The sequence below is a fragment of the Manduca sexta genome, chromosome 22 (assembly GCF_014839805.1).
Source record: "Manduca sexta isolate Smith_Timp_Sample1 chromosome 22, JHU_Msex_v1.0, whole genome shotgun sequence".
Lineage (NCBI taxonomy): Eukaryota > Metazoa > Arthropoda > Insecta > Lepidoptera > Sphingidae > Manduca > Manduca sexta.
The window spans coordinates 9,582,716-9,596,988 of NC_051136.1; the positions used below are offsets into that span (position 1 = coordinate 9,582,716).

The 14,273-nt window shown below is 35.5% G+C and overlaps 1 protein-coding gene across 1 annotated transcript; it reads left to right on the forward strand.

Moving 5' to 3' along the window:
* The first annotated feature begins 3,176 nt into the window (after positions 1-3,176).
* On the forward strand, positions 3,177-10,723 carry LOC115445865 (protein krueppel). Its single transcript, XM_030172343.2, has 2 exons — positions 3,177-3,420; positions 7,530-10,723. The coding sequence occupies exons 1-2, from the start codon at positions 3,384-3,386 to the stop codon at positions 8,390-8,392; spliced, it is 900 nt and encodes a 299-aa protein (XP_030028203.1). The 5' UTR covers positions 3,177-3,383; the 3' UTR covers positions 8,393-10,723.
* Positions 10,724-14,273: the final 3,550 nt, after the last annotated feature.

The window sequence follows — 14,273 nt, forward strand, 5'->3', positions numbered from 1 at the left end:
GCAGAATGAGGGTACACTACACCAAAACGAGACGGAAACTTACTTTTTTATCTAAAAAACATCCTCGTGTCATATTTGATCGTAACAAAATAAACCATTAGTCTATGTGTTAAGGTTCATTATTGTATTGCTACGCGGGGCACGCGACAGCAGCAGGTGGGAGCAAAAGCTTTTAAAAAACTACGATCTTTTTAGAGACGCTTTGTGAAAGAACGATGTTTGTCTTGTGTCTTTTGTTTGATTTATTGAAACAGATAACAATAGTAACTACTTAATAATTAACCAAGCAAAATAGCATGAATAGTCAGTGCTTATCTCTAAAGGACTACTGTTTTAACCTCTTAGTGTTCTATTTATAGCCCATAGTCTTGTAACTGAAAATAGTTCCCATAGCTTATTTTTTATGTTATAATTATAATTTATAGGGGAATTCATTAGGACGCTATGAGCAAAGAATTCAGTCGTTTGTTATTAATGTTAATACAATTTTCTAATATAGGTACGAACTGGCATTTGATTCGCTACAAAATATTATCACATGAAATCCTGTGGTTTTCCATCAATTTGAACTTAATTTTATGATGTCAATATCACTATAGCATCAACTGCGAGTGTAACTTAAGGTATTCCGACGATTTAAATTTAGTATTCATTAAGATATTTTAAAACACGTTAAAAAATCAATTAGTATGTAAATCAACAACAACAGTCAACCCATAAAGTCTAATAATAGCGCTAAGTTTAGTTACTCGTTGCGAGTCGTCATGAGATAAAAAGTAAAAGGTGGTCGGGAATCGGGAGTGAATGACGCGTGCTCACAAAAATGTTAAAAATAGCGGTAGCACGACCACAATAAAAACACTTAATTTACGCGATACACCGCGCGGGCCGACACTTATGCTCTTTATGCGTGTTGTCTTTGAGCTAATAATTGCCTCTAGACGGTTATTCGAAGGCCGACGTTGGAGCCGGTGAAGTTCGTCATGTTAACTATGCACATATGAACGTTATAATTAAATAGTAGGTATAACCTCAGTAACTAGCAATTTGATGTTGTATTAAAACTGATCTTTAATTTTCGGATGTACTGAAACTGTGATTTAATGATCTAACAGCATTAAAGAAGTAAAAGCTTGTCTGTATTTTTGTATTCTATTCAAACAATATAATAATATAATATATTGTTTGGATAGAATACAAAAAAGAGTTTTGTCATTTTGTACAATAAAAACAATATATCTAAATGAAATCGTGTATATATAATCATATTGCGTCTGAGTTTTTTAGTGAGTAAATGTAATAATAAAATCTAATAGTTTGAATAAAACTTAACGCAAACAATTTTTGCACGCAGTTCAGCAAATTCTCTTCTCGGAATAAAAAGTTTTCTAAAGCACAGGGGCAATATAGATTTCTATTGGCGAATTTTTTGAATTGGAGAAGTAGTTCCAGAGATTAGCTCTTGTAACCAACTCAGTAAGGTAACCTAGATTGTATAAACATTTCGTTTTTGTAACATAATTTAATTTAATTGTAGATCTTTATGTACACCTTGACGAGTGTTAAGTTTTTTTATATTTAGAATTATAAACATATATTCTAAAAATTGTATTCTGCGTTTGATTAATGCTTTTCAAAAGTAATATACATATAAATATAATGTAAAAATGAAATATTTAACAAATTGATGATAAAATTTATTTATTTGTTATTTGATATGCTATAATAAGTTTGTTTGTTAAAGTTGTTTTAATTCGTGGTAATGATTATCGTGGTCAATTTAATTTGCACAGTTGTTTAGAACAAAAATAATAGAGATTTTAATTGAATTTTACGTAGTGTAAGTGCGATTGCCGTTATTAAATTATTAAAAACTTGAAAGGTGTCTAAGTTGGCTGCCGAATTATGGAGATCTTACCATTTTTAATAGTATATCGAACAGTGCAAGATCCACGACGACGAGGTATAACAAAAGAATCGCCTGATACCTAGTGGTAAAGCATTGTAATGCCAGAAGCGGACCATTATAACAAGCTACGTTATTGAAGACCGATGTGTTATTAATTTTATAATGAAAAGAAATGCCTATGAGAGATTCTTCAAAGACAAGTTATTTCTGTAAGTTCATTGCAGTTGGTATTTGAAGCGCAGTGGCACGTACAGCGTTTTAATTCGGAGTATGGAATGATATTTATATTGTTTATGTTATTGTTAATGGTTAATTTTGTCGCTTATCATCAGGCGAGTGATCAGCAGCGATCTTTTGATACATTTGTATTAACCCACACAACTTATATGGATTTTAACAATTTTTGAATTTACAATTTGCAGACCAATCAATATAAGAGTAAAATAATGTCTGCTCGTATCATTTGTATTTCCTGTCACATCTATGTGTGAAACCTAAGGCCGTTTTTTTAAGACATGCCAAAGAGTATCTCTAATGTAACACAAACATGAATCTGGTTAACAGAGTGATTATAATTAATAATTAGAAAATTAAATATTCATATAATCGAATATTTTAGTGAATTTCATAACGGAAGTATTTGAAATTATAATTGCTGCTATAATCTTTGTTTATATTTCACGGAGATGGAAATAAATTTAAAATAATTTTAGCTTGAAAGATTTATGACATTTTAATTATCTGTTACTTTAAAATAAAAGGTTTTTTTACAAACTTGTTCTATTACTTTTTAATAAACATAGGTTTTCTAGTTTCTTTAAAATACTAGTTAATGGAACATAAAGTACCAGTAGGTACCCATTAACAATCATATCGAAATGACTAAACCGTTACACATATAAATAAACTGAAAAACATAACTTCTGAAATTATTTGTAGTTAAAGAAGTATCGCCCGCCCCTTGCAGCAACCGGTCGTAAAATATAAAAAGTGCTTATGTGGCGCTCGTTTCAGGGGCTAAAAAACAACGTCAGGAAGGAGCATTATGTAGTAGCTGCCATAAAGTGAATGCATTGCGTGCACGTGGAGTGCACCGGGGGCGCGCGCGGCTGGTGCGGCGCGGCGGGCGCGAGCGCGGGGCTGTGAAGTGCGCGGGGTGCGGCGCGGCGGGGTGGGGCGTGGGGGTGTGTTTTCCGCGCGGAGGGGCGGCTGGACGAACGCTCGCCGCTCGCCGCCAGCGTTCGCCACTGCCAGTGTTGTGGTAGGTCACACCGAGCGCGCCCGCACTGCGCACACGGGATCATTCACCATCGCGACTTCGCGTCGACATAACATGTGATCGGTTTTTGCAAATACAACTCCGTTATTAATTATTACATTGCTCTTACACCAACATTGATAAGAGACACCATCGAGCTTCTGCCGATAAATTTAACAGTGTTACAAATAAATGTATTTACCGTGAAACTGTGAGATGGCCCTGTCGCTGCAGTCGACGCAGAATTCAAGAGGTTCGTGGATTGTTTTATAAACCTTTATTTTTTCCCGCGGCCGCTGAATCTGAAAGCTCAGTGCATATGTGTAAAAGTTTTAAAAGTTAGCGGCGCGCGCCATGCGTGGAGCGAGCGCGGCGATTGGCCGCATTCGCGACGTGAACCTCGCACATGTTTATTTGCATTCCACGTCTTACAGATTCAGTGAACCGTAGGCGGTAGCGAGCGCGTAGCGCCCGTGCTACGAGACCGCTACGATAATACCGCGATCCGTCGTTCGTGCAAAACGTCGGAAATTGTATTTATTACTGTGAATATTCTTTTGTTATTAAACAATAAATTGATAATTCTATAATTCAGTTTTAATTACTGGACATTAAAATAGCTTTACTTGAAATAAACCGATGATAGTTATGCACAAGAGGCTTACTAAAGTTAGTTAATTTTCTTAAACATATCACTGAGACAATGAAAATGTAACAGTTCTTTCGCGTAAGTAACTATATAAATATAATCATGTTATTAAATGGTTTTAATAACGAAATAATTCCTGTTTGAGTCATGTTTGTGGAATGTTTAATTGGGCTTTAAATGTGTAGTTAATGGAATTACAGACAAATCGTGGATAATTGTGTGGGTAATTTAGTAATGTTTATAGATTTAATTATTTAAGCTATAATTATGTTGAATAGCAGTTAACCATCGAATAATTTTGTATGCGATAAATACTAAGTAATAACAGTTTGGATAATATTTTTGATTTTAAAGTAATGTATTTATATTAATTATAATTAATAAGAGCTACATAAAGTTTCATACGTTAACTAGGTATTTTTTTATATCCCATAAAAATTAATTATTAATGCATGATAGATATTTGTTTAATATAATATATTGCTTTATGTTCGTGGCTTAATGTAGATATAGACAGATTTTAGTGCATAAATACAAACATTTAGTTTTTGCGTTGTATATTTCTATGTTTACATTATGTAATCAATTTTATTTATGTAATCCGTTCTCTTCTTTATTAAATGGTTTTTGTTTAGGCTAGTTTCTTTTAAACATATTGACTTAATTTAAATAATCAATAAATTGACATATTAAGTAATATACAGTATATAATATACAGTATCGAAAACAGAATATACACCGCAAAAAGTTATACCATTACTGTTTAATGTAAAATCATGACAGTTTCCAATATATGTTTAAAATAATAACACTCTAACTTTTTAACGTTGGCATGATATACCTTATCACTTAAATATTATTTCTTATACATTCTTTATCGCAGTCAAAGACTATTTTTATTGATAACTTTAAATCCATATTGTTTGACACCTGATTAAATTATACAAATTAAATGTTCATATTTTCTTCCCCATAGTATTTTTGTTTGCTATTAAAAAAATGTAGTAAAATTCAGTTACCTCACCTTTTATGAGAATCTCTTTGTCAACTAAATTGCCGACAAGTCAAGAATAATTCATACACTAGCACCGTAGATGTATTAATGAACCAAGATATTATATCTGTGCGGCTCCCTCTGTAAAACATTTCACCCGGTGTCAAAGTTGTACTGTGCTGGGTACGCCTTGCAGTATTGTAAAATAGTTTATATCTGTTTACCAAATTTTATCCAAATCCATATACTAGTTTCAAAATCGACATAAACTCTCTCATTCATAAGACAAATAAGAGGTTAATATGAAGTATTTATTATTCTTTTGTTTTGTTTTTCTTTTCTGCCTTTTCAATAAATTTGTAATGACAGGTCAATAAATCAATTGGACAATAAATACATATAACTAAAAAATAAATTTAAAAGTTGTAATAGTTTTAATAAGGATACGGGAAAATCCACTTTACTTGTGACATTATTTCATTGAGCTTCTGGATCAAAAATCTTGCGTGGACTACGAAATCCATGACTGGACAACATTATTACTTAATTGAAAAATGCAAATCAAATTTTATGAGACCGTTTCAATGATCCTTATTAAATTAAATAATTTAAAGTAATTGAGGAACGATGACCATGCAATGCGCAATTCTAAATCCTTAATTAAGTTTAAATTGAACCCGATGATCGATTTCAGCATTACCTCTTTAGGAAGCCGCATGAAATTCGGCGCGTGTATTACGATTAACCCTAAAGTACCGAAACCGTAGAAACACTTTAATCTGCGGTGAGTTGTTATTACGGGAGGTATTTAGCTCTGACAGGTTAATCCTATTACATGCACGGAATTAGGCCATCGGAAGTCGTCTGATAAGCATGTTACGTTAACTCTTTGTTGAACATCCAAAACATAGAGGACATGAGCTTTACATACTTAAAAAAGAATACTTATACTTATATCATAACTAATTCTATAAGACATATGTTTTATGTCCATATTTTCACAAAAGTATATCTGATTTATATTTCTATTATTGTCTTAAATCAGTTATAATTTTATTAAGCATTTTATAACTTCATTCCTCAAATAAATATGGCGTAACAAAATCGCAATGGTCCAATATTTTTAATCTAGTAAAGCTGTATAGAAAGCTAAAAAGAAAACTGTTCTCTAAAAATAAGGATGTCGTCCACACATCCGTTATCGGGCGAACCCTTGCGCAATAATGAGTAATGGAGTGGCGAACCGCAGGCGACTCCATAAAAGTATTGAATATGGGTTATTGACAAATATTTATGGCGTATAAAAAGGGGATAATTACAACTCTTTAGCTCATAAAAAGCCCCGCGCGGAAGGGTGCGGCGCGCTCTAAAAATTTATCACCAACATTGTCATCCGACGGGATCGAGCGAACGGTAGCGCTCAGATTTTTACAATACACGTAACATGACTTAATTAAACAGTGTATAGTAGTCAGTTATTTAATGTAAGATTTATATTAATCATGTCGATAGATGACATAAACTTTATGATTTAAACGTTGTTTTTGTTTTATAATATTCTATTACGTTTTATGATTAGTTTCAAAATGGATTTTCTGAATTTTGATAATTAATAATGCGAGATTTTATAGCGTTTATTTATTTAAACTTTTACATGGTCGGTGTTACAATTCAGATCACATCAGCAATGCGGTTCGCAGCTCGTCCTCGAAACATTGAGGAATGTTATTAAAAAGTTATGGGATAAGCCGGTAGTACGTGCCGCGCGCGACCGCCACCTAATCACAAACTTTAAAATTATCTTAACCTAGTTATAATATTATTTATCATGGGTCTGGAAACTCAGGCTCAGAAAGTGTAAGTTAATGTAGAGTCCGGATATAGAGCGCTCTTTGTTACAAATTGATAAAGGATCCCCGTGGCAGCACTTTCTGGCGACACAATATTTTGCCTTTTTCAATTAAGCGCGATCGGCAAGTCCGTAGCGGAATTAATTCCACGGCTAAGTAGATAATGTAAGGAGGTACACGGGCCCACCCCGCGCCGGCTCCCGCGCCGCCTCTTCACGCCTCAAGGAGAACTTTCAATTATGATTTTGTCTAATTTTAATTAAGTGTTCTCAAAAAGGCTTTTCTTCAACAAAATTAATATTTGAATATAATTTGGGCGGAGCGGGCGGGCGGAGTTTGCCGCTGGAGGAATAATTAATTCCATTATATAGGTAAGTGGTCCGGTCGCTCCGGCCCGCTGTCGTCTGTAACGCCCGCGCATTTATATAATATCTGTCCGCTGCCGCTCTGCTTTGATTAGTCACTTAGACCTGTGACAATGTTTTAATTAAAATAATTGTCAATTACTACATTTGTTCATTTTGAAAGAGTTGTTCATGTGGATTGTCTAACTTGCTATAGCGTTGAGTGGCGGTTATAGCTTAGCGGCGGCAATTTGCGCAACAGGTCGGGGCGGAAGCGACCTGCAACGGCGTGATTGCGACCAAATGTTTCCTCCGTAACGTCTGGCTCAGTTTTTGCCGTATTTTTTGCTCGTTTTGGCTGATAAGTGTGCTATTGATAGGTTCTACAGTCGTCTGTGCTGTTTGTTTAGGTCGAAACTAGCTTGTGACGGAAGTGATCACGAAACTCTCTTTAAACTGTTTAAGTTCTTCGATCCGTTGAACTATTTATGTAACAAATTTTAAAATAATTGTTTCTTTGTTCAGGAGTGTCCGTGCGGCCGTTGTCAACAATGCGTCAAGAATCATTGCCGATGCTGGCGGAGAGGCTGCTCGCGAGCCGCGCTGCGGCGCTGGTGGCGGGTCTGCCTGCCGAGCTGTACTCGGGAGCATTGCTGGCCGCGTGGCCACCCTCCCCGCCCGCACCGCTACTCCCGCCGCCGGAGATCGAGCGTGCTCGTAAACGTCGTCGCACACCCAAGTTGGATGACACCACTCCCTCGGCACCGCCATCGCCTCCGTCGTCGGGCTCCTCACCTGGCGCAACGGAGCCGCCGCGGGACAAACTGTTTACGTGTAAAGTATGTTCGCGCTCCTTCGGCTACAAGCATGTCCTGCAGAACCACGAGCGCACGCACACCGGTGAGAAGCCGTTTGAATGCAGTGAGTGCCACAAGCGTTTCACCCGCGACCATCATCTCAAGACACATCTACGCCTTCACACTGGCGAAAAACCCTATAGCTGCCCGCATTGCCCGCGACACTTCGTGCAAGTCGCTAACTTGAGACGACACTTGCGCGTCCACACAGGCGAGCGACCTTATGCTTGTGCGCGCTGTCCTGCGCGTTTCTCTGATTCTAACCAGCTGAAGGCACATGCATTGGTACACGAAGGCGATGCACCATTTGCATGCAGGTGTGGAGCAAGATTTAGACGTCGACAGGCGGCAGCGCTACATAGGTGTGCCAGCGTTGTTTGCAAGCCTGACACACCGAGTCCTCCAGTGACGGCAGCACCCGACTGGCGTTGGGATGACTGGCCCGAGCAAACTGAGCCGGAGGACTTATCGCTGCCACGGAGGCCGGCGACCCCGGACTCCCCCACTGACCTGCGGGTACACTCCGCGTAGTCACCACGCGCCCATGGTTGCGCGCCGCTGAGCCGGTATACGAGTTCCTCCCCCGTAGACCACGCGTCAAAGCCAACGAGCCATTATCACCCACGTTACTAAACATGCTTTCAGCTGTATTATGACATAGAGATTTTACTCAGAATTGTTTTAAAAATATCAACTATTACTGCTCTATTAAGCATCGTTGCAACAGTCACGTTTTTGTGTACTTATTTTTTGTTTTTCTTGGTAAGACTACCGGCTTACTCTCGTTAGGTAGTCTCGCCTATTCTTTTTTATGATTTTGAATTTGCAATATTCGCCATAAAAAGATACTTTTTCATCCATATTGCAGTTTAAAAGTTTATTGTTGTGCCATTTGCATAATCGTAAAGCAAGGTAGAGCAAAAACGCGACTGTTTTGTTCTTTTGTTTCGCAACTTGCAAAACGCCCAAAGATCACAAAGACATTTTTTATTTATTAGAGCACATTTATTATTTCATGATACTAACGAAAAAATGCCATGGTTGGCGAATATTGATTTCAATTGAGATCCTTCCTAGCGTAACGGCCGGAACCAGGACTAGTCGGATATAACGGCAACTTCAATTACGAACTCAGAGGTCAATTTAAAATTTGTTGATAATAAAAATGTGTTGGCAATGACTCATTTATTCTTTCATTTTTTATATAAAGTACACAAGCAGTTAAGTGTCAAGTATAAGTACCAATCAACGATCGAAATAACCGGTTCGTAAATGTAAAATATCTGAGTCTTTTGTCATGCAAGGGCTTGAGTAATTAGTAACGAGGGTGAAGATGTATCTCGAGGTACGATGCATTGTGCTTCTGTATATATTGCTGTCTTTCATTGTAAAATTATTTATTATTTATCAATTAGTTTGTAGATGTCCCGAAAACTTGACGGTATTTAATCCGTGATTAAATCGGCGATAAAATGTGAATAATATTAACATGTATATATGTATTTGTGTAGAGCTAAGTATTGTTATACGTTATGAAATATGGATGTCGAACAAGTGGTGTAAAATTATTAATTTACTGATTCGTACTTTAGCAAAGAGTATTTACGTAAGGATAAAACATTTATCTTAAACATATTAGGCCATATACTATTTGAATTAATGAAGATTATTCAATATAGTATTTAAGATAGCGTTCAATATATTTATTGTGAGAGTTGTAAATATAATTATTGTAATAAATTCCATGTGTATATGGCCTGTGTCACGCGTGTAGTTTGTGTTGCCGAGTGTCGCTCGTGTGTGAGCGGTGCTTATATTGTGCATTATTGCAATTTGTTCTACGGGTATTAGTTTCCTATTAGATGTAATGTGTTTATTTTCTTCGTGTTAATGTAATCATTTAGCGACATAAATTATTGTTCTGAAAGTTTAATCACGCACCATTCTATGTGTTTAAACCGTAATTATTGTTGATTATTTTTATTTTCTTTTTAGATAGTATAAATTTCGAACTAGGGTCTTTTTAGCGTGTCGATACCTAAATGTAAGAATACGAAATATTTTTTCCAAAGAAATTATTGGTACAAATTAAAATATGTACAAATTTGATGATACATTCAATTAGATGTTGTAATTTAATGTTGCAATGTTGTAATAATTATAACTGTAGTTAGTGTAAACTTAGGCGACAGTGCCATTATCTACCTCATTTGACTACGGTTATTGCGTCAGGGTAAAGAGCCAAAGTTCTTGGAATATTTTCTATTGTTTATCTCCACTGAGATAACGTGCAGCGGCAGAATTTAGAGTAACTGATGGCAAACTATTCACATCACGTGACAACAATTTTTGAGACTGATACTTTAATGAATTATTTTGTTTATCTGATGACGGTTGTTTTCGAGTAGCACAAGACTCCATCTTGTGAGTCTACATTCACTGATCTACGCTGGCTGCATGTTTTAATCCAAGTATTGTTAAACATTCTATCGTTTGTTGACTTGACACTAATAGAATATGCAGACATTGTCGATCTTATGCGCAATGGATTTAAGTTCCTATTTAATTAATTATTTTTAAACTATGTTTTTTTGCTTAGTTTTGTTTATGACCATTAACAATGTGCCATTAATGGACATTAAAGATATATTATTGAAAAATAAGACGATTTGAGTGAGATTACATTTCCACATTAACAAAGTACTGCCATTAATTGATCTACCTCGTTATCATAATACTAAAACAGGTCTAATTATCGAACATTTTTTGTTTTGAGTACTCTGCACTTGTACAAAATAAAATAAGTTATAAATTAAATATGACCTGATAAACTTACAGTTATATATGTATTTCTTTATGAATGTCCAGTACATAAATATTAAAATAAAGAGATGTTTGTTATTTATTTATAAATTTTTTATTTACTCCTTTTTACTAAATATTACTTTGCAGGTTTTAAAAGGCCTTTACTGATATGGAAAGTTAAGACTAAATTGTAAAGCTTCCTACAACCTATTGTAACAAAAATAAAACTAATTTGCTTAATGATATTTTTTTTAAATACGAAAATTTCGACAACTACTACAGTAATCGTTTACTATCTTTCATACTAATCATTTGCTTGGTCGTGTTTATAAAACGCACACACTAAAAACGTAATATTAAAATACTGAAATGGTACCTCATGGCCAATTTAATCTAAATTTTTGTGTTTTTAAACATCTATATGATGAGATGAGAAAGTTTTCTGATGTTGAATGTCATGTCAGCTCATAGTAACAACATTACCCAGAACATTAAATTATATTGTATTTGGATTGGCGCGATCCTGCATTAATCATCCCAAATTAAAGGTGTTGCTACACAATACCTAGTAATTACCACATAGTGCCGTTAAAAACACAACAACGTTTGTTTGCTGTTTAGCAGAAGAAAAACCTACTGAAACCCTATATTATATACTACTGCTGGGCACGGGCCACCTCTACTATTGAGAGGGATTAGGCCTTAGTCCACCACGCTGGCTTAGTGCGGCTTGATAGACTTCACACACCCTTAAAATTCCTATAGAGAACTTCTCAGGTATGAAGGTTTCCTCACGATGTTTTACTTCACCGTTAAAGCATACGATAATTCGCAAAGAATACACACATAATTTTAGAAATTGTAAGATGTGTGCCCTTAGTTTTTGTACCTGTGGATATTCGTCTCGGCAGTCTGTTCTACATAGAAAGAACTAATGTGGTAGAAATTACTTACATACAGCACGCGAAATTTCTACTAATAAATTTGAGAAGTAAACATAGATTGCACCGAACATAGGGTTGAAGAATCGGACGCAGATCTCAAGGCATATTGTTCTTAGAATTGTATGTATGCTAATACGCACATTCTAAACGTACCATATTTACTTAAAATGTAGACAAAGAAGCAACGATGTATCATAAGTACCATGATTTGAATTTTTTTGTATATGATGTGATTATAATCGAGCGCATCACATGGAGAAATCAGATAGTAACGTCCAGTTTTTAACAATAATGTGGAATTTTTATAAAAAAATTGCGTAATAAATATTCCTCTTCTGAGATTGAACCCAGGATTTAACAGTCTGGGAACACTCTAGACCAATTTTATTTAAATAGGTTGATGTTTGTCACTTCTGACACTGAGTTTAGTATAATGTAAACAAGTCTACATACCTGCTACTTTTCTATTTTTGATTTTTATATAGCGTAACTTGGTTTTATATTTATGCCAATTGAACGACGAGACGATATGTTAACAAATATACTAGATAAAAAACAATTTAAATTAGACAACGGGTTCAACATTAGCAACGGGTGTTACCTGTTACATTATTTTATGGTTTTCAAGGTTTTAATAATTTGTTTTAAAAACATTTTCATATTTGTGTGTAGACCACAAACTGTGTTAACTCAGCAATTACCATAGTACTATATGTAATATTCTCAGCTATCCGAGCTAAGCTAAACTATTTTAGCTTAATTCCTGGTTAGTAGTCGGCTTTAGAATCGTTAGTGATAATTTAAATCAGCTTGTTTCACTTTAATGCAGTTCAAATAAGTTTATACCAATGGGTAAAAACGTATTTGAACTTGGCAAATAATGAAATGGTACAAAATCTGATCTATAATATTGAATTATTAAATGTAAAAATATAGAAGTACTCAACCGTATCCCGCGAGTTTAATTCTTAAGTCATATTTTTGTATTCTATTAATTAGATTATATTATCCCTTCGAGTTGTCAGATTTGTAGGTATTATGCAATAAATAATTTATTAGAGGTACGTACTAGAGTAACAATCCAGAAAGCAAGAACCTAAGACGATATGACAAAATAGTCAATTGTAACAATACCTACGGATACTTTTTTTTTAATTTTTAATAATCACTAGTCTATTTAAATGTGCAGTTTCTTTCAAAAACGGATGTCCGACATTAAGTAATGAAATTATACCTATACCACAATGTGAGCTACAGTTAAAAATCAAAAACGTAAAAACGTGTCCGAAGTAAACAAGACATCACACAAAGAACCATTTTGGTAAGTAGAGTGTGGATATCTAATGACAAGTGTGTACGGGCGTATAATTTATCTAAGATCGGCCGTAAGTAATGAGTTGTCGCCCGAATATAACGACATAGTTCGGCACACATACACACAACACAGACGGAGCGTGTGTGCGTGCCGATTGAGAATTAGGATCGAATGGAGGTGCCACGCGGTTGATAAAATGTTTCGAGTTATGGAATTATTTTTTCATACCAACATAAAACTATTACGATTTTCTTTTCAGACCTTAAAGCTAAGTCGAGCTGTTTAACCAACTTAAAACACACGTATGTATTTGTATTCCCAGGATCGCACTACATATATAGTATCATTCTAGAGTTATAGAATGCAAATTATGGCAATTCCTTCTCTTGGACAAAATTTTCACAGTGTCATTATGTATCAGTTAAAGTCCATACAAAAAATTAAGATACTTACAGTAATAACAGCGTATCCCGATGTTTCTATCGCATATTTCGCACGTATTTCATGGATTTCGCCAACAGTCTGAACATAGATGGTAGAGTAGCAGGACAGAGTCGTAATTCAAAAGGCGTCGCATGCCACCGCATAGCTATGGAGACAAACGTACCGGAATCCGGTTGGTATTTATTAAATTAATCGTTCACCCTCAGACCCCGCCTCGTCTCCCCGCGCACCGACAGTCCTACACTATTTTTAGGAAAGTTAATTTACTCTAAAACCAGTGTTTTTTTGCTGTCAATCACGTAATGGGACGATACTCTGAATATTTTACGTACTTATGTGTGTGCTCTAGATTCGTTATCTAATTAAATTTGTATTAATAACTAATTAAACGTAGTTTAGTACATGGAACAATATGCTTAATGCGGCTTATTACAAAACATTTTCTCCTCACAAAAACATTAAAATATTTGAACAAAAATTAGTATAATTATTTGTCTATAAACTAAATAAAGATTAATAGGCGCGTTACAAAGTGTTTGAAACAGTAGTCGCGGAGGCTTCGGGTCGGCGGCGAGGACGAGAGCGGGCGAATTATAATTTATTTGGAGAAGTGGCAACGAACCCCTCCGCTCCCCGCGCCGCTCCCCGCGCCGCTCGCCGCGCCGTGCTTGCCGCCCGACCTACCCTTTGCTTTCGCCCTTCGTTACGGACACACACTCCAAGCGTTGCAGCTCCGATCTTAAACAATCATGTTTTGTTTGTAAGTTGCTTACATTTTGGACTTTTATTTATTTATTTATTTAGCACTTTATATACAAAAGTATACAGGCGGACTTAATGCCATAGGCATTCTCTACCAGTCAACCTTAAGGTGGTGCAGAGATAATCAAGGTAGGTGCATAAG